This window comes from Cnephaeus nilssonii (genome assembly GCF_951640355.1).
Source record: "Cnephaeus nilssonii genome assembly, chromosome: 6".
NCBI classification, from domain to species: Eukaryota; Metazoa; Chordata; class Mammalia; order Chiroptera; family Vespertilionidae; genus Cnephaeus; species Cnephaeus nilssonii.
Genome location: NC_137077.1, coordinates 65,508,593 through 65,529,070, shown reverse-complemented (window position 1 = coordinate 65,529,070; position 20,478 = coordinate 65,508,593). Strand labels below are relative to the sequence as shown.

The window sequence follows — 20,478 nt, the reverse complement described above, 5'->3', positions numbered from 1 at the left end:
GTTACTTGAGGTGGCAGGATATTAGCAGTAAGCAGTTACTGTATTATCTTTTCCTTGCAGAGGCGGAATGGTCCAAACCAGTGAGCAGTATGAGTTTGTGCATCATGCTCTGTGCCTGTACGAGAGCAGACTTGCGGCAGAAACTGTCCAGTGATTCTCTGCAGATTTACCAGGCCATCAGTCTCCAGGGGTGACTAATCAATTGCCCACTTGATGCTTCTAGAAGAAGCTTCCTGCAGTGAGAGGAAAGAGAAGCCCTGAAGTCAAGCTGTGGCATGGACCGTGGAAGATGGCAACACAGGAAAGATCGCGAGCCCCTTGAGTATGTGAATGCATTTGTAAGCCGCTCCTAAGTTATTCTGAGGGTCCTGTGCTGATGGAGGAATGCTAGACTTCGCCCACAGCTAAGCAGGATTTTGTTTTGTCTGTATTGATTATCTGCCACATGGAATGTATGTATGAAACACCCATTGATACATGTCATCGGATGATGACTGGGAGAGCTGCTGAAGAAATTACTATTGTGTGTTTAGATGCTTTAATGTTTGCAAAATCTGTCTTGTGAATGGACTGTCAGCTGTTAAACTGTTCCTTTTTAAGTGCTATTATCTTTCTCAGTTACCAGAATCTTGCCGCTAACGTTGCAAGTGATTGATAAAGGATTTTTAACAAATGAGTCCTTGTTTTTGAAAAAAAAAAAAATCAAAAGCAGTAACTATTTTATATGGAAATGTGTCTTGATAATATTACCTACTAAATGTGTATTTATCAGTACCTCCTATCAATCAATTACAGAGCACAATGATTGTCATTGGGTATCTATGTATTTATTCTCTATTATTGGGCATTGAGGTGGTTGCTGCTCCAGAACTCTATTCACTGGATTTCTACATTGTGAGTCACTTTACTGTAAAAGGGAAACACAAATTTGTAGCAACTCTGACGCATCAAGAACTTTAGATACTCGTCTCTCTTTTACTAGGAGTTTTTGAGTGTGCTATCTCCCTGGAGTCTCTTGCCCAATAACAGGCAGTTGCTTTGGGCATGATCGCCTGTCACTTTTCCAGAGGTTCTTCTAAAGGCTGCTGCCATGGATATCCTTACATTTCAGAAAGGTTTTAATCCTCAAGAGACAAATAAAGCTAACAACAACAACAACAACACAAAAACTACACTCAGCAAACACTAAATGTTCTGCTCAAACATGAATTTCTAATGCAGCTATGTTGACTTCGTTTCATACTGCCAATAAACTACTCTTAATACTAAATGTTTGAGTTAAGCGGGTACTTTTTTTCCTCTTTGGAGAGCGGCTGTTATCTTTTGGGGGGGAGCCTGCCGTAAATGATGTGAAGGGTTTAATTTTAGTCTCTGCCTCTCCCCAGGGGAGATGACTCTCTCAAGTGTAATACCCATTGTCATCACTTGAGGGATAATGACCTTGAAGTGCCATCATTATGTGGTTTTCCTTGATGGACTCCCAGCACATCATTATAGGAGCAGTCCATGTTTATGTCTTTCTAGCACTTGTCGTAGACCCTCAGAAATCACGTGGTGTGTGTTTATTCAGCAGAAACCCATCACCTGAAGAGATGTAATGTTGGAGGAGCATTTAATTATCTGAGATTACAATTCCTTTCTTCCCACTTGAGGTTAAGAAGTGCCAAAGGGATGGATGGGGGAGAAAAGTTAGGAGTTTTATTCCACTGCTGGAGGCTGGAATTTTTTTCTACATAAAAAAAGAGAGGTAATCATAATCCCTTCTTTCTAAGGAAACAGACAAAAGGACACTGGTGTAAAACTTCCCCAAACAATTCAATAGGAGGAAGTGCTCGTCACTGACTTTCCCCCCCCATGAAGGCACATTTCCTTCCCTGGTCTTTGCTTCTCTTATCTGGGAGAATTTTTTCCCCCAAAGCGAAGCATGAACAGTTGTTTAGTGGAAAATGGAGGCTGAATTTTACATGGCGATTCTTACCTGCTTGATCTTCGGGAACTCGGGTGAGTGGGCCTGCCTCAGTGCCCTGACACGGTTCTCTGGTAGCTGGCAGACGGGATTCTGTCCTTTGAAAAGGGCCTGAAGTGAGGCGGAAATGGAGCCAGGTCTCCATGGCAGTTCAGCCGAAGATGGTGAGGAGGGGGGAAAAGAGGAGCCAGGTCTGCCCACACTGTTGAAATTTCTCTCCAAACGAAAATAAAAGGCCTCCTCACCTCCTGCAAATGCCTCGGGCAGCTCCTGAAATGGCACCTTCACAGCAGAGAGAAAGGAGTCCTGAGGAGATATTTTTATTATATAACAGTCTGGGCCATTCTCCATGCTTTTGTCCAATTAGGTTATGATTTTGTGTTGTTTGTGTGTGTGTGTGTGTGTGTGTGTGTTAAAGAAAGAAAATGTAAGCAATATAATTAAAGGGGATGAAGAACTGTGGTGTGTTTAATCTGGAAGTTGCTATTTGGCAGGAAAGTCTGAATATTTTCATGGGAGCGCTGGGCAAATGAAGTGTAAGCACATTAGAAATGGTTTCTGAGCCCAAATATCTCACTTTTTGATACTGATGTTTAACAACTGGGTATTTAATTTTCTTATATTAAGAAATGCTGATAGTTTAATCTTAATATTAAAGGGGGAAATTGCAGATACTGTTACAAAATAGAGAAATGATTCTAAGACTATATGAAATTTAGTTTGTGACAATCAATTCTTTCATTGGTTACTGTTAGCTAGGAAGGTGTGCTTAGAAGGGTGTGAAAACTTCTTTTATTCTGGGGTAAATGCATCCAATTTAAAAATTTTTATTTAAACTATGTAATTTACATACAAATATTTATTGCGATAATAAGTTAAGGGTTGCAAAAAAGGGTGCCCTTTAAAGTTGGGGGTCGAAGTGGTGTGGAAAGAATAAAACTTTAGAAGGGAACTGAGCTTTTCACACTTTCAGCATATTTAATTGGACTAAAACCTCAAGCCATGGTCTTTGGATAGTTTTGTTTCTTTTCTAAGCTTCCTGTCAGTATTTCTTTGGGGTGGGGGTGGGGGGAGGAGGTTTTTTCCCTAACCCATGTGAAAGTAAAAGAAAGGGGGCTAAGGGTGACATTTTGACATTGTCAGCCTTGGGGTTTTAAGGTCCATGTGTTGAATCTGGGAATATACACTTGAAATGCCTGCAATAGCACAAGGTAAGTAAGCCTCCTGTTTTCGCCGGGCTGCTGTGTGGGCGGGCAGCCCTGTTTCCTGATGGGCCTTGTAACCGGCTGCATGGTGCTAGACGAGCTTTTCATCTTCCAGAGGGGTTTCAGATCGTCCACGTCCACAAACAGCAGTGCCTTTTCGAAAATAAGATCGTGTCCCTGGGCCCGTGCAACGGGACGGAGCAGAACCAGCAGTGGCGGTGGACTGAGGACGCAAAGCTCCTTCACGTGAAGTCGGCGCTGTGCCTGGGCATCTCCAGTTCCTCTGGGGGCCCTTCCCGGGCTGCCATCTTCGTCCACTGCCCCCAGGCCCCCCGGTGGACTTGCTATGAGAAGATTTTCCTTGAGGTGGAAAATGCCTCTCTCTTTCTCAAGAAACAAGGCACCAAGGCCGTGGTCAAAAAGGGCAGGAAATACCTCCATAGCTGGATGAAAAGAGATGTCAACAAGGAGGGAAAACCAGTCGATGAAAGCCTTTGCTTAAATAAAGGTGAGCCATTCCTTTCAGAATCAGTCTGAAGGTTCTTCTGCTAAATGTCCTGTTTCGTCACATTCAAGGGAAGTCTGTGTGCCCCAACACCATTTCCATGGAAGATTCCTAAGCTCATGGAAATGGATCATGTGGTGCCCACCAACATGGAAAACTTCTTTATCCTCATTAAAATTAGCCCGCCTCTCTCTCTCTCTCTCTCTCTCTCTCTCTCTCTCTCTCTCTCTCTCTCTCTTCTTGCTCCTTTTATTAATTCAACAAATATTTCTTTTTTTGATTTATTTATTTTTTAAATATATTTTATTGATTTTTTACAGAGAGGAAGAGAGAGAGATAGAGAGCTAGAAACATCGATGAGAGAGAAACATCGATCACCTGCCTCCTGCACACCCCCCACTGGGGACATGCCCACAACCAAGGTACATGCCCTTGACCGGAATCGAACCTGGGACCTTTCAGTCCACAGGCCGACGCTCTATCCACTGAGCCAAACCGGTTTCGGCTCAACAAATATTTCTTGCATTTCTTTTTTGTGCCAGACACTAGGCACTCTAGTTAAGCACTGTAAAGTATGGATGCAGATCTAGGCATAGACATGTGTAATGACCAAAGCCAATGGTTAGGAAACTAAAAATTTTGCTGATGTAGACACTTCTGTTCTCTGCTTATGAGGAACTATTAGAACATCCAAATGGTGCTTGAGAAGACTGGAAGATAACAAAATTGTGCTTGTGCTTGTGTCCGCTACCTTATAATTGTGCTAAAGCAAGTGTTGTACCTATGTACATTCAAAAACATTTGTGTTTTTGTGCCACAATTGTGCAAATTTTAACTCTGGTTTTTCTAGAAGTCCATTCCTTCCCACCCGCCCTCCTCCCCTCCCCCCACCCTGCCACATACATTACCAGGTATGTTTATTCAGTGGTAAACTGTAAATGGATGATTCTATCCACTTTACTCTTGAAGTGAAGTCCATCATTGGACATGTTTTGTATGAAGGTCAAAGGAGATGGTCTTTCCATGAATTACCTTCTATCTTGAAGAATTCTCCACTACATCTGTATGTACTTTTTGGCATCTAAATAAATGCAGTGGGCTCTTTTATGGTGGAAGTTGAGTGGTGTAGTTCCTATCCTTATAAAACTTGTGACTATGAGAATAAAGTAAAAATATAAAAGTCAGTTAGAAAAGTCAACTTTATCAGAGAATACAAAGCTGCATAGTATTCCACTGTGTAAATGTACCACAATTTTCCTACTGATCTAATGATGGGCACTTGGGCTGTTTTCAGATCTCAGCTATTGCAAATAGCATTGCTATGAACATAGGGGTGCATATATCCTTTCTGATTGGTGTTTCTGGCTTCTTAGGACATATCCCTAGAAGTGAGATCACTGGGGCAGGTGGCAGTTACATTTTTAATCTTTTTAGGAAACTCCATACCGTTTTCCATAGTGGTTGTACCAGTCTGCATTCCCACCAGCAGTGCACTGGAGTTCCCTTTTCTCCACATCCTCGCCAGCACTTGTTTGTTGATTTATTGATGTTAGCCATTCTCCAAGGTTTGAGGAGTTACCTCATTGTTGTTTTAATTTGCATCTCTCTGATAATTAGTGACTTTGAACATTTTTTCATATCTCTTGGTCATTTGTATGTTCTCTTTGGAGAAGTGTCTATTCAGGTCCTCTGCCCATTTTTATTTGGGTTGTTTGTCTTCCTATTGTTGAGTTGTATGAGTGCTTTATATATTTTGGAAATTAACCCTTTATCAGATGTATCATTGGCAAATATGTTCTCCCATACAGTGGGTTCCCTTTTCATTTTGATGCTGGTTTCTTTTGCTGTGCAGAAGCTTTTTATTCTCACATAGCACAATTTTCACTGATACAACTCCTAGGGCAAGAGAAACAAAGGAAAAAATAGACAAGTGGAGCTACACCAAATGCCTTTTTTAAAAGAGTTGATAACTAAATATTATAATCTAAAGCACAAATATGAATGTTGTTCATCCATAAGATGTGAACTATTTTATTAAATTCTTCAGTAAAGGACTCTTTCTGAAACTTTTAATTATTTATTTTACTATTTCCAATAGTTATTTAGACTATTATAATCTCCCTCCCTTTCACTTCACCTTTATTCTAGCCCAATCTTGTTTAATATGCTTAATTTATTTATATAAATATATACATATAAACATAAAGCATCCTTTGTCTAAGTCATCATTTGTTTTGTTTATCTCTTTTCCATATTATTTTCCTACTTTTAAAAGGCACATTATATTTGGCATCTTTCTAGAGTATAGAAAGTACCAATGTAGTTAAAAATTCCTACCACCAAAACGAGTTTTATTCAAGTTATTATGTTTTCAACATGCTTGAAAATTAAAGGAGGGAAACTAACAAATTGTGTATTGTCTTTATAATAATTATAAAAAATTCCATTTCTGTTATTGATTATATCTGAGCCAATCATAGACTAATTCATAAGCTAAAATACATATTAATTTTTAAAAATATATTCAAAATATGATCCTAATATGGTGCAGTGATTGCAAATCACCTTATAGGTAGCTATTTGCAACTTAAATGCAAAATTTTTTAGACTGGACAAGGATAATTCACCTTTTCTGGAATCGTGTTCCAAGAGGAATTGTGTATAATGTGAAAACAATGTAGCAGCAATGGTACAATAAAGCTTTTTAAAAATAGCTTCAACATATTGTTCCATTGTGTGACAACTTTTCCTTGCATTTGTCAAAACACATCTTGCTTTTTCATGAACTGTAAAATGCATATACCTTTTAAAGCACATCAGAATTTATAGATATCAAAACAGCCAAATATCTACTATTTTTATAATTTCATAGCACCCATTTCAACAAAGAGTTCAGGAGATGGAAAGATGAACTTCTTTTGATCACTTTACAACTTTGTGTAATGGATTTTCTTTCCTTCCATCTATTTTATAATCTTTTCATACCCACAAAAGGACCCTGGCTGGTGTTACTCAGTGGTTAGAGCATTGGTCTGTGCACCTAAGTGTTTCAGGTTTGATTCCTGGCCAAGGGCACATATCTGGGTTGCAGGTTTGATCCCTAGTTAGGGCACATGTGAGAGGCAACCAATCGATAGGTCTCTCTCACATTGATGTTTCTCTCTCCCTCTTTCTCTCTCTCTCCTTCCCCCTCTCTCCCCCCCCCCTTCCTCTCTCCCTCCATCCTTCACTCCCTTCCACTCTCTCTAAAAATCAATGGGAAAAATATCTTCCAGTGAGGATTAACCAAAAAATGAAAAAGCCCACATAAGGAATAATTAAATTTCAGTTTTTGCTTGTGGTGTGTATGTGAATAAAATCATATACTTAGATGTATATTAGAATCACCTGAGAATGTTGTTAGAAATGCAGGTGGTGGGTCCCACACCAAATCTACTGAATCACAATTTCTAGGGGAATGGCCACGCCCCAAAGGTGATTCTGATGCCTACCAAAGGCTGTGAACCACAGCTTTAAATTTCACAAAATTCGGAAACAATGTTAAACTAAAACTTCTTTCCTGCTTCTGAAATAGCACAAGTTAAAAACACAGGCGCCAAATGAAGGGGTACTTAGCTAGGATATTTTGTAGGTTCTTTCTTTGGAAAAAGGTGGTGGCCTAAAATGGAAATGGACTTGTTTGGTTAGGGGTGTTTTATAAATAAATGTAGAAGGTTAATTAAAGACAATTACAGAAGACTGGAAATTTTTCTGTAAGATATTTCAAAACTAAATGCAATGGTAGTAAGCTATGTTATTCACAGAGGAAATTTCAAGAATGTTTTGATCATTTGTCTAATTTTGGGAGAGTCTTGTTTCATCCATTGAGTTAATTATGTAAGTTGACAAATATTTTAAAAGTTCTTAGGATGAGCACTTAGCAAGTGCTCCTTAGCAAGAAAGAGTAAACATAGGTCTACATGCTAAGACATGTAATTACATGCTAAGTATTTGAAAGCTGTTTTTGTCCAAACCCATCATTAAGCCTTTTTTTCCCCCTCTAAGTTCTAAGAGCTAAAATTGCCACAGGTGGTAATCAACTCAGAGGATCAGCATTGGCCAAAGCTCAAAATGACCAAAATACTAATCTCTACATACAGAAATTTTTATATCCCAGCAAAAGAAATATCTACTTAAAGGGACATTCAATTACCTAACTCAGTTAAGACAAGAATTAAGACTGCTTCGTGGAGTTGGAAGCCTCCCTAACATTATAGTTGGGTTTGTCGTCTACAGTGGGCTAACACTCCGGGGGGTAAATAAACCCCCGGGTCTGCGTTCAGAGTGGCTCCCCCAAGCACAATGGCAGTGATAGTGGCACAGGATTCTGAAAGATAAAAACAAACAGAAATTAAGGGCGAAAGTCTATCAAAGCCTAGATCTAGTAGAAGTGCAGTAAGGTTGACATAATCACACAACACCCAGTTATATTTATATTATCTTGTTTCATGGTCTTTGGACCACTCTTTGTGAAGCAAAACTCTAGAGAATGGTTGTATAATATGATGTCATTTCAGATAAATGACAAATAATTTTAGTATATTTATAATATGCGATATAATATAACCTTAGTAACATTACGTATTTGAGACATATTAAATATACTGAACTATTGGTTGTTTAACACTATAATTTAACTGGGCATTATGTGTTTTTATTTGCTAAATCTAGCACCTTATGTACCGGTTACTTTACATAACCCTCCACATCTCATGGAAAGAATGCTTAGTGGCCATAATTATCTTATTAACTTTTAAGAGCACTGCTATTTACGTCTTGCTAAATTTTAAAAATACCTTTTCCATCTTTATTCTCTTTTTATACCAGATCCCCCTCTTTTTTATATACATTATCCTATGAAATTTGTTAGTTTAAATTGGAATAGAAAAGAATGAGGTCCAAAAAAGGGGTCAGTAAGGTGGACCAGAACAGGGAAAATGCATTGACTAATAGCATCTTCAAGAGACCTCCACCTGACACACAGTGATTGCTTAATAAATAGCTGTTTGAATGAACCAGTAAAGGAGCAGTAAAAAAGATAAACTTTCTTCTGCCAGTCTCTAACCAGAAACTTTTGAAGTTATCATTATCTAATTGGGCAAGATTTTGTGGGTTTTTATATCCCAGAAAACTGTGATTCACTGAGGGTCTGATGGAAGCATCGAAACATACCCCCTCGGCCCATAATTTACAGGCCTTTCGATGCGTCATCTTATACAACCATTCTCTAGAGTTTTGCTGCACAAAGAGAGGTCCAAGGACCATCAGCACCACATCGCCGGGAACTTGTTAGAAGAGCTGAATCTGACCCTATCTGTTGAATCAGAATTTGCATGTTAGCAAGATCCCCATGAGATGGAAGCACATTTTAAAATCATAGCTAGGAAAACATAATTCACAAACCAATTTTTTTTAAGTATAGTTAATTCCGCCTTGCAGAGCAAAGCTGTAAATTAATCCTACCAGCTCTTAAACCAGCTAACTGTTCTTCCAAAGATAAGTAACTTAGAAAGTAGAACTGCCCCATGATTTGGTCTCACATAGTCAGGATCAGAAACAGTGTGCACTCTGGTTAAAGAAATGCCATTATTTCCCAAGGAATCATCAATCTTCGTGGCAAGACTTGGCAAGTCATTAACAGTGATTCTCAATCTGCTGCTTTGTTTAGTGACAGAAATTGTGAAAGTCCCCCACAGAAGAAAAGTACATATGTACATATATGCAGAATTTTGCATGAAGCTTTTAGAGATTCATTGAACCCCTGAAACCAAGTCAGTGAACCCTAAATGTTCACAGAGTGAATATAATTTTCTCTCCTACACAGAGCTGGGATGTTGTTGCTAGATAAAGGATGGGTGAACGGAACAGGGGAAATGAGCATTGTGATAGTCAACGTATCTCTGATTTTTCATATAACTAAAGCTTATCCACACATCCGTCATTTAAGAGTCTTCGTTTTCTAAGTAAAATTGCTTTTATGTGAAGAATCCATAAAATATGAGGGTAATTTTAGCAACTGTCCTTTCTTTACCTCAGCTGGCCTGGGAGCAGAATTTTCAGTAAGGAGCGTTAGAAACACGTCTCCTCCCCAAATCCCCACTGCGTTTAATGCTGCTCCATACAGCCGGGAACAGCTCTTTAGCAATACCACCGAGGCCTTCACCAGAACTACTCCCGAAAACTCCAGCCAAAACAGCAGCCCGGGGCAGCCCCCCAGTCTGCAGATGACTGGAAGCACGGAGACATCGTGGGTTCCCTGGACCACTCGGCCCTTCTCCAGCACCACGGAAGAGGTAAGAGGACCAGGCGGGTGGAGTGTGGTTTGTGAAGCTCTCAGAAAGCCCCATCCCTGGAAAAGACTTGCTTTGTGGGGAATGCCCCAACTCAAGCAGACGATCAGGCGCTCTGTGTCCTAGCTGTGAATTGTACGTGAATGCGTTTTTTTGTAATGAGAAAAATCTTTAAAATTGAATGAAAAATTCTACATCTTTCCAGCATGGACATAATTAGGCCGCCACGGCCACATTTCTGAACCGAAGTCAGGGTTCATAGTCGTATGCATAACCTAAGAGCAGGAAAGAGAACTTTAAATCAGTACCTTGTAGGTCCCCCTGCCTTTATGTCACAACCACGTGTGCTCATAAAGGGGGGAGAAATAGTCACAAAGCAATGGAAGGTTTGGGGATCACTGTCATTGATTTGTGAGCATGGCCAAGGGAAGCTCAGTCTCATACCAATTGCACATCAGCATCCACAGAAGGACAATGGATCAAATGGCCAAAATGACCCGGCACAGAGACCGCTGGCATCGTGTTTCTGTGACGGGCGTTGGTCTCTCTGGTTTTGCTTTCCTCTCGGGGTTTTAGGCTATCGTTTTAGGCAGTACAGAATAATTAAAGTGAATCAAACAAGCTAAGGTTTCATTGCTTATTAGGATAATCAATCCAAACAATTCAAAGAAAACAAAAACCCCCTGCTATGCATATGACTTGTTCATTTTAGTGCTCTTTCTCCTGCTTTGTGCAGAATTTAATATTGCATATGGTTTCCAGATAGTGAGCCGATACTTCATTATTAATCACAAAACAAATATAGCCAGTCCTTTGAACAGTTACTGGGACTTTATTTTTATCTCCACTTTTCCTTTGCTCTAAACCTTCCCTGTGACCTGGCTCTTCCCTGGCTTCTGGAAGGCCTCGGGACTTTTCTGGACACTCTCTACATCTCTTTAAAACTCAAAATTCACTCTCAGTCCATTTACAAAAATACCCATTTCAGGAAATAATCCAAACTCTAAATTCAATGGAAATGTTAGCTTCTCCTCTCTCATCATCTACTATCAGTTTGAACTTGAAGTAGGAAAAGGCAGCATGTCCAAATTCCCTCACCATCTAGCTCTTTACCCGCCTCTTCTCATTTGATTGCTATGGTTTCTGATCTGTCTGGGCTTCGAAAGTGGGAAGGAAGACAGGAAATGGAAGGAGAGCTGGTACTTACGAATGCCATTATGAACTGGCACTGTGCTCTCCCTCATCTTCCAAATCCTGAGCCCTCATCACTTCCTTTTGAAATGGAATGCTTCTTGGTGGAGCACTTTCTTATTTTGGCTGAATGTGCCGTAGCCAAAACTGCATTCTAACATCAGTTTAGAAGAGTATTTATTCACTTACATATGAGCTTAAGTAATTATATTATTTTTTCTGTGCTGATGTATATATTTTTATATAATATTTATATACTAGAAGCCCAGTGCATGAATTCATGCACGGGTAGGGTCTGGCTGGCCCCAATGGGGGCCCATTGGGCTAGGGGGCAGGGCCTCAGGCAGTTGGTCAGCCAGCCCCACCCCCAATTGGAGTGTTGGGGGCCAATTAGGGGCCAGACCGCTGGGGAGGGGGGGGGGGCAATCGGGACCTAGATCATGCTGGTTGGCTGCCACTGTGCACATCATAGTCATTCTGGTCGTTCCGCTGTTCTGGTCACTGGGCTTTTATATATATAAATATAGATAATTAGGTACATCAAGTAAGAAACATAAAAACTACAATGGAAGCATACATGCCTCAACACCAAAGAGTTGTCTTTTAGAAAAAAATGTTTTTCCCTATTTTGTCCAGGTTTGACCATTGTAAAACAAACATATGGAGACCCAGAGGTGGCCGGGCTCTGCTGGGATGAGTGCAGGACACCCAGCTAGAGCTTGGTTGCAGGCGTGCCAGCCTTGGGCCCACCCAGCACTGGGTTACAGAGCTCAGGTGAGCCAGCCCCCACAGCTGGGTTGGCAAGTTCAGGTCATGGCAAATACACTGTGAGTTTTTTGTTTGTTTGTTTAGCCCTTTTCTAAAGTGAAATCCACTGTAACACCCATGACCTTTCCTGTGGGGCACCAGAAGGACTATGCAGCTAACTATCTCATGCTGCCGTTTCCCTGGAGCTCAGGCAAAATCTTAACTCTGTCCTGGGAAGCTGAGTGAGTAGAAGCCACGCTCTTTCCAAAGGCAGGTCCTAGAACTGCAGTTTTCCAGGACCCTCAGACTTCAGTCAAGGCTTCCATGCCTGGTCATTATTTGATTTAGCAGAAGAATTTGCTTTATAACAGTCAACTGGCAACAGCTGTTGTTAGACACTTTAAAAAGTAAGTGAGTCACTTGTGAGGTAAAATGCCTGTCCTTCAAAAGTAATTTTGTCTTTGTTTTACTCTTGATAGGATTATTTATTTATTTATTTTTCTATTTCATTTTTCTTTTTTGGGGGGTGACTGGTTAATATAATTACATAGGTCTCAGGTGTACAATTTATATATATCATCTGTATAGTGTATTGTGTGTTCGCCACCCACGTCAAGTCTCCTACCATTTATCCCCCGCTATACCGTCTTCTACTCCCCCACTTCCCTCGCCCTCTGGTAATGGAAAGTAACTTTGAAAGGTACTCTACCTCAACACCCAGAAGGGTATAAGAGAGAAATAAAATCATTCGACTTAATTGCTTGGAACTGTGTAAAAAGAAAATCTCTGTGTGCCAGTTGTTTTCTTTATCAGATAGCACCCGGTGTGTGAAGATGTGGGATTGGCTTCGCAGAGCTGGGCCATGAGGAGGGCAGGAACTCCACCTCTTGATGGGAAGAGCTGCAAAGCCACATGGCAAGGGCCATAGATATTGGGTGGGAACCATCTGTGAGCATCAAACAACCCACCATTGTAGTACTATTAGTGGTATTGGTATTATTAGTACTTCACAGATAAGCTGCATTAAACTTAAAGAGGTTAAGAACTTGCCCCAAGTTGGATGATTAGAGAATAGCAGAGCAATAAGAGTACACACACACACACACACACACACACACACACACCTGCACACCCAGTCACAGGCTCTTACATAATGCTCCTGTTAATGAAGGTAACTACCAAGGAGAACACAATTTAGAATCCAGCAATCACTCATTAATGCTATTGCAAAGTTTTCCTAAGTTGACTCTTTTTATAGTAGAATTTTCCCTACTTTTCTCCTTTAACCTCTTTCCTCACATCTTTGCCTACGTGTTAGGGATCTATCTTTGGAAAGTTGTAGATTTGGGCCAATACATGGCTTCAAAAATCTTTCTCCTCGCCCTAACCAGTTTGGCTCAGTGGATAGAGGGTCGGCCTGCGGACCGAAGGGTCCTGTGTTCGATTCCAGTCAGGGGCATGTACCTTGGTTGCAGGCACATTCCCAGTGCGGCACGTGCAGGAGGCAGCTGATCGATGTTTCTCTCTCATCGATGTTTCTAACTCTCTATCCCTCTCCCTTCCTCTCTGTGAAAAAATCAATAAAATATATTTTTTTAAAAATCTTTCTCTCTCTTTCACTCTCTCGTTCTCTCACCCTCGACATGAACTAACACATATCATGTGCCTGGAAAATAGGGTTTAATTACTGTTAGCTACTGTTTTTACTGTTGTTACCATTGTAAGAGTATAATGTGGCTGTGTATGTCTTTACATGGACAAAGTTGGTGGAACAAGAAGCTTGTCTGTAGTATGAGTCAAGAAGTATATAGATCAGTGGTTCTCAAAGCATGAACCCCAGACCCAGAACTTGTTAAAAATGCAACCTTTGGGCTCCACCTTAGACCTCCTGAATCAGAAATGCTGTGTATAGAGCTCAGCAACCCATGTTGTAACAAGTCTTCCAAGTCACACAGATGCACTTTTAAATTTGAGAGCCACTGATCTAGATAAATTTGGTCCCAGACCCACAGTATCTCCTCCATGGACTTCTAATGGCTTAGTTACCTACCATTGAGGGTACTTTTTGTGTTACTAGATTATGAAAGGACTAGTAGCCCATTTGCAGGAAGAATCCTGCAATCAGCCACTGCGGCCACTGCCGCCGCCGCCATTTCGGCCACCGCCTTTGTGGCCGCCTTCTTTGCGGCCGCCACGCCTGCACCCGCGGGCCGCTGCTGCCCGCCCCGCTCAGCCCTGCTCCACCCTGCTCCTCCCTGCTCCGCCCCGCTCCGCCCCGCCCGGGCTTTCCCTCTGGCAGCCACCTTGCTTTCCGCTTTTCCTCCCTCTTCCTTCTAAGTTGTCTTCAGTCTTCACTCCTCCCTCCCGCAGCATATGCAAATTAACTGCCATCTTTGTTGGGTAATTTGCATACTCACCCTGATTGGCTGGTGGGCGTGGCTTGGGCGTAGCGAAGGTGCGGTCAATTTGCATATTACTGTTTTATTGGGTAGGATGAGGAAGGTAATGCTATAAAACTTAAATAATCAAATATCAGAAAATCATTTACCTAATTACAGTCTCCTGCAATTACTTTCTAGAGTATACATTCTTTAAGGAATGGGGCTCAGGTTGACTAAGTGAAGCCTAGGAAGATAGGGAACTGTTGCTAGGTCTTTTTTTTATTTTATTTCTTTATTGATTAAGGTATCACATATTTGTCCTCATCCCCCCATCCCCATCCCACACCCCTCCCCACACATGCCCCCACACCCCTGTTGTCCTTAACCGCTGGTTAGGCTCATATGCTTGCACACAAGTCCTTTGGTTGATCTCTCCCCTTTACCGCCACCCTCCCCTACCCTCCCTCTGAGGCCTGACAGTCTGATCCGTGCCTCCTTGTTTCTGGGTCTGTTCTTGTTCATCAGTCTATGTTGTTCATTATTTCCCCTAGATGAGTGAGATCATGTGCTATTAGAAATACACTTATAAGAACCGAAAATGAGACAAGCAATAATGGTTATGGTGACAGGCAAATGAATCAGTCTGTAGTGAGTTTCTTTCTGGGCCAACAGTTCTTTTGAGACCCAATTTCAATGTCCAACAGTTCCTTATGTGTACATGTCAGCAATGACATTTCAGTTCTGGATGGTGGATGTTGCTAGGTCTTTGTGTTACTTAGAAAAGGATGTTTTTAGGCACATAGTTCCACCCTGAATGCACAGGACTTGGTATTGGAACATGGGCTGATTTCAGCACCCAGTCAGCCAGCATCCGTGTATGCCACCTAAGTGAAAGTATGCCATGTCCTTGTGCACAGGCCCTGCTGCATATCAGGCCAGCTGTAGGTGTCAGAACATGCCCTGCATAGACCAGCCATTCCCTATGGGCAAGGTGAGACAGGCCAGGAAGTCCTTCTGTTGGAGCACGTGAGTGAAGGTGTAGGCGGAAGAGTTAAAGGTGGAGAGGTAGCCTCCAAAGCGGGGGAAGATGGGCCCCGTTCCTCACTTCAGCTTCAAAACCTGATGAGCCTCCAGTCTAGGTCCCCTCTCAGCCAAGTGACCATGGAGGAGGCGGTGAAGAACTAGGGCTCTGGTGTCAGAGAAACCTGGTTTAAATCCTAGTGGTGTCATCTCCTAGTTCAGAGGTAGGGAACATCGGGCCCGAGGCCAGTATAAGGCCTGAGAAATCATTTGGTCTGGCCCTGCCAAGGCATTAAGGGTGAGTTAATTAAATGTTTGACGAAATACAGCAGGCTAATTTTTAAGCTGATAAATTTATACGGCCCTCGAATGATATTATAAATAGCCAAATGGCCCTTGGCAGAACAAAAAGGCTAGTTACTCAGCTCGAGTCATACTTGCTTCCTCTTTAAAATAAGGATAATTAAGGGTGCTCTATCTGCCTCATGAGGTGGTTCTGAGGATTAAAATCTGATTAAGCAAGATGCTCAGTACATTGGCTATATAAGACAAGTATCCAATAATGTTACCAATTAATACTAACTTCTCTTTTTGCTCCATCATCTCTACCCTGCTGACTCCACGGGGTGGTTGTGAGAACCACATTGTTATGTGAAAGTGCTTTCAGAAGGACAAAATGTTGAACAAGCATTTAAAATGTTCCTGGCTGGCTCTAATTCTGCTCAACATCCCTAAATCTTGTTTGGAGGCACACCTCTTTCTTCCCCGCCCCACCCTGCCCCGGCCCTGGCCTGGGAGAGGGATTGCATTTCCTCAGTTTATGAATAGCCATTGTGGTGCTGGTCTGGGTTTCACGGTTCTGTGCTTCCTTCCATTTGGCCTTCAAAGGAAGGCCCATGGGAGCCTCCAAAAAAGTGATAAGGCAAATGCAGAAAATCCTCCCTTGTCCCGCTCCTCAAGTCTGGGGTAACCTCCTTTATTGTGTTACTTAAATTACATAGGAGAGTCTGCCCACCGCACCACTGTCCTGTGGCCAGAACTGAAGGTGAGAAAATATTCCCCGTTATGGAGGCAAACACCTAGAAGGAGAAAGTGCAAAGATGTAGCCGAAAATAATAATAATAAAATAAATTTTAAAAATAAAACCCCCTAATCATTCCTCATGAGCAAGGACTCTTAGATTGTCTAGTGCCGTGGTCGGCAAACTGTGGCTCGAGAGCCACATGCGGCTCTTTGGCCCCTTGAGTGTGGCTCTTCCACAAAATACCACGGCCTGGGCGAGTCTGTTTTGAAGAAGTGGCGTTAGAAGAAGTTTAAGTTTAAAAAATTTGGCTCTCAAAAGAAATTTCAATCGTTGTACTGTTGATATTTGGTTCTGTTGACTAATGAGTTTGCCGACCACTGGTCTAGTGTGAATGGAATAAAATATAAGTGATTCTGAGACTGCTGACCGAGCGAAAAGGCCATGCGAGGGAGTAATACACTATGGGAAGGATGTGCTGCTGAAGCCCCTACCTTATAAATAGCATCATCCAAGCCTAATTTGGCAAAGGACTGTAGTTTCCTTGGTTGGCCAAGTGGGTTACTGGTCTACAATTCACTCGACCCTCTCCAGCTTTAAAATTTCAAGGACTTTTATTTTCTTTCATTTTATTTTAATTCTGAGTGATTTGCACTACTTTCCATTTTATGCACACAAAAAAGACTGTTCACAGGGTGTCCTAGTATAAATCACATGCACATAAAATGCAGCCATGAAACAGAACGCATGCATTGAAGTGGGCTCTTGAACCCACCGCTAGTTCTCTGGCACACGGGGTTCCCTGGGCAGATGAAGGTTGATGCGCTGGGCAGAAAGAATGGCAAAGGAAAGGGAAGAGATCAAAGGGAAGAGAAGGCAGGATATGCTAATTGAGACAGGAAGTCCATGGCTCTCTGCCCTGGCCTTACACACACATCAGAATCATCTGGGAAGCTTTTTTAAAGATACAGTTTCTAACATTCTGCCTCCGACCTCCTGAATCAGAATTTACTGAGGTAGGACCTCAACACCAGAGTGTAAAAATCTCCCCATTGATTCTAACGTCCAATTGGATCTGCCATCCCTTAGAGAATAATTGAATAACCAGCTTGTTAGGGAAAACATTGAATGCAAGAGAAGAAGTCAAGTCCTGCTGGAGATGTATAAACCGAATGTAATCACAGGGAAACGGTGGACACGTGAACTTGGAGGAGGAAACTATTGAAATAAGCAACCTGTGTCATTCACAGAGATCACTGTCATAAAGATCACTTCAAAAGGCTGAGGAACTGTTCAAGATTCAAGAAGATTAAGAGATCTGATGACTAAATGCAATACAGGACCCTCAACTGGGTTCTTATTAGAGAAAAAAACAAACAAACAAAAATGCAGACAGGACATCATTGAAATGATTGACAAAATTGAAATACCGATTGTGGATTAAAGCATTATATCAATTTTGAATCGCCTGAATTTGATTAACTTTACTAAGATTACACATTTAATTCAGAGTATATGCAGCCTACTCTGAAATGGTGCAGGTAAACATAGTATATATGGGGAGAAAGAGAGTGATAAATATGGCAAAATATTTTTTAAAAACTAGTGGGTCTGGATAAGGCTATGTGGAAGCACTCTGCACAATTCTTTAACTTATCTGTAAGTTTGAAATGATTTAAAAATAAAAGAAAATTTTCAAATAAAAGGAGTAGTTTGCTGAAGGGCTTTAAGAGGGTGGGATTCAAAGTATGTTATTGAATTAGGGACAGTCCAGTGGCTCCGACTGACTAAGACCTATCTGTCTTCTTCAAGGACCAGGGGAGAGAAGATGGGGTGGGAGGGGAATGAACAGGGAGAGAGAAATGATTAATTTGCAAGAAAAAAGCAGTAAAGGCAAGGATCAGCACTGGCGGAGGAGCCAGCTGATAAGTACGAAGATAAGATAAAGAAACTGCCCCTGGAAGAGACCGCCCAGTCCTTTCCCTCTTGGTCACTTAGTCCAGCTCCTTCTCCGTTGCACACGCATATCCCACGCACAGAACAACAGCTTTGAAACCCAGTTATTGTGAAGTATGGTGAAAAGTAACTGAAAGGGGAAATGCTATGAATTCCAGGAGCGTCTTTGAAGTAAAAATCTTTTCCATTCTTCCTACACTTTGGGGGATCTGGCAACAGAATGTTACCATGGCTAAATCCAGATGAGGTGCCCACTGGAGAATGTTCTGTTTGGAGGTACACGGGAGGCACTTGTTTGTTCATCAGAATTCTTCTGATTTGAATCTCTGATAGATCTGGGCCAGTGAGCACACCCTCCGTGTGCAGTGTTACCGGGTGCCTGCCCTTCATCTGTGTGTCTGTGACCGTTGATGTTTGCTCACAGCCCGGAACAACAGATCTGTGGAGCAGGTACCAGAAGAGTGTGCTTTGCTAAGAGTTGTGACCTTCGTGGCCCTAACCAGGTGGCATCCGGATCCTTGGAGAAGGATTAGCTCTTCTGTGGAGTCACGATCCATCCATTTGGAGCAGGGGCTGCTTGGGCACTAGTTTCTCCCAAGGCTTAGATGCTAGCTATCCCTGGATTCTGTGATGCTTAGGGTTCCAGGTCTGCATTGGAACACAATTTTGTTTCAGATTTACAAGTACTTAGCTATGCACTTGTTTAGTTGTGGGGGTGTGAATGTTTACTCTGTCCATACATAAGTAGACATGGAGTCTTGAGAACCTGAGGATGTGGGGGAGATAATGAAGAGATAGGACTCCTTCCTTTAAGAGGTTTATAATCTATCTGAGGTTTTTTTATCATTACATTTTTGAAAAACAAGATAAGATTCTTTGATCTTCCACTTTGATCGAGGGACTTTGAGATGCCCATTGTCTGCCCCTTTTGCAGAGAAGGTGGGATAGGAGCTGTGTGAATGAGGCAGGCAAGAATGTGGGCCCAACAAGACTCCAGCTTTTGATTTTTTTTAAGGCAAAATCCAAATGTTTTTAACATGTAAAAATCTATTTTCTCAACATAACTTATTCTAATTTTTAAAAACATTGTTAACATTACACTATAAACACAAGAAGAGGCACCTGTACTGGCCAAAGAGTGAGTCCTGTGTGCGACCTCCAGAGAATTCATGGGAAGTAAGGTTCTAGCGAACACGATATACTGAACAAAGAAGACAAGATCATTACTTTTTAAGGAGGATGAAGGGATGATTATATTTGTTTGTTTGTTTCTGTTTTCCTTTTTCTTAAAGCCAAGATTAGCCATGTTTTATTTACCTACTATCTTAGGGTTTGAATATTCATGCAAATCATGACCTGGCTCCTGAAACCTTAATGTATAACAGCCTTGCCCCTGCAGACAGCCCCACCGGAAGCATCAATGCCTTGACTTGGTGCATTTGCACGCAGACTCATTTCCCAGGGTGGGGCAGCAAGGATTGTCCTGTGGGAATGAAGGTGGAGCAGAGGTGCTTGAGATGGAAAAGGTAGGTAGTCTGGTTTTAAGTCACATCTGGTTTTAAGTAATTCGTCAGCATATGATTAAAAAGCTATGACTGAAGCTCTGCAAGGCCCATTTCCTCCAGATTAAAAAAAAAAATTGGTGGAGGGGAAGAGGGTGAGAAATTGGTGTAGAAAAAAGTATCAGGAAACCTTAGAGATGTGCCTGGGAGAGATGGTGGAGCCTGCTGTTAGAGACATATCCGGTACTCCCAGCCCCTCCCTTCCAGGATTTAAAACAAATCTTGGCAAAGGCCAAAAGTCGGAGCAGACATTAAATGTCAAATGTGGTTTGTGCTGATCTACTGAAGAGATTCTCTTGGGTACGAGACTGAAAGCAATGATAACTTATTACTTGGATCTTCTCAGAAAGACATGCTCCTCTGTGAACTTTGTCATTCTCTAGCATTTATTACTAAAAATCATAGTGTCTTACATTTGTTGAGTCCTTTAGCCAAAAACTGTTACACATAAAATATGCACCTTCTCATTTAATCTTTGCAACTGCCCCCTTAAATGCCTTCATTATTTCCATTTTTCTGGAGACCCTATGACCTAGGAAAGTTGTGATCTAGGAAGCTAGAAAGAGTGCTTCAAATATAAGTTTCCCAAAATGGC

The 20,478-nt window shown here is 41.6% G+C and overlaps 2 protein-coding genes across 6 annotated transcripts in view; both read left to right on the top strand.

Annotated features, from left to right (window-relative positions):
- PTPRR (protein tyrosine phosphatase receptor type R) overlaps positions 1–1,251 on the top strand; it is a 238,971-nt gene extending 237,720 nt beyond the window's left edge. For all 4 annotated transcript variants that reach the window (XM_079775288.1, XM_079775287.1, XM_079775289.1 and 1 more), the window contains one exon: positions 61–1,251. In XM_079775288.1, coding sequence (XP_079631414.1) covers positions 61–154 — 94 coding nt within the window. In that variant the 3' untranslated portion in view covers positions 155–1,251. The remainder of the gene's footprint in view (positions 1–60) is intronic.
- A 655-nt stretch (positions 1,252–1,906) lies between these two features.
- The window catches only part of PTPRB (protein tyrosine phosphatase receptor type B), a gene marked incomplete at its 5' end in the record, with an annotated part of 107,186 nt that continues 88,614 nt past the window's right edge, over positions 1,907–20,478 (top strand). The window contains 3 exons of one of the 2 annotated variants that reach the window (XM_079773932.1): positions 1,907–2,001; positions 3,287–3,679; positions 9,752–10,008. In XM_079773932.1, coding sequence (XP_079630058.1) covers positions 1,947–2,001; positions 3,287–3,679; positions 9,752–10,008 — 705 coding nt within the window. Of the gene's footprint in view, positions 2,002–3,158; positions 3,178–3,286; positions 3,680–9,751; positions 10,009–20,478 lie in introns of those variants that run through there. The other variant, XM_079773933.1, reaches the window with a different exon arrangement.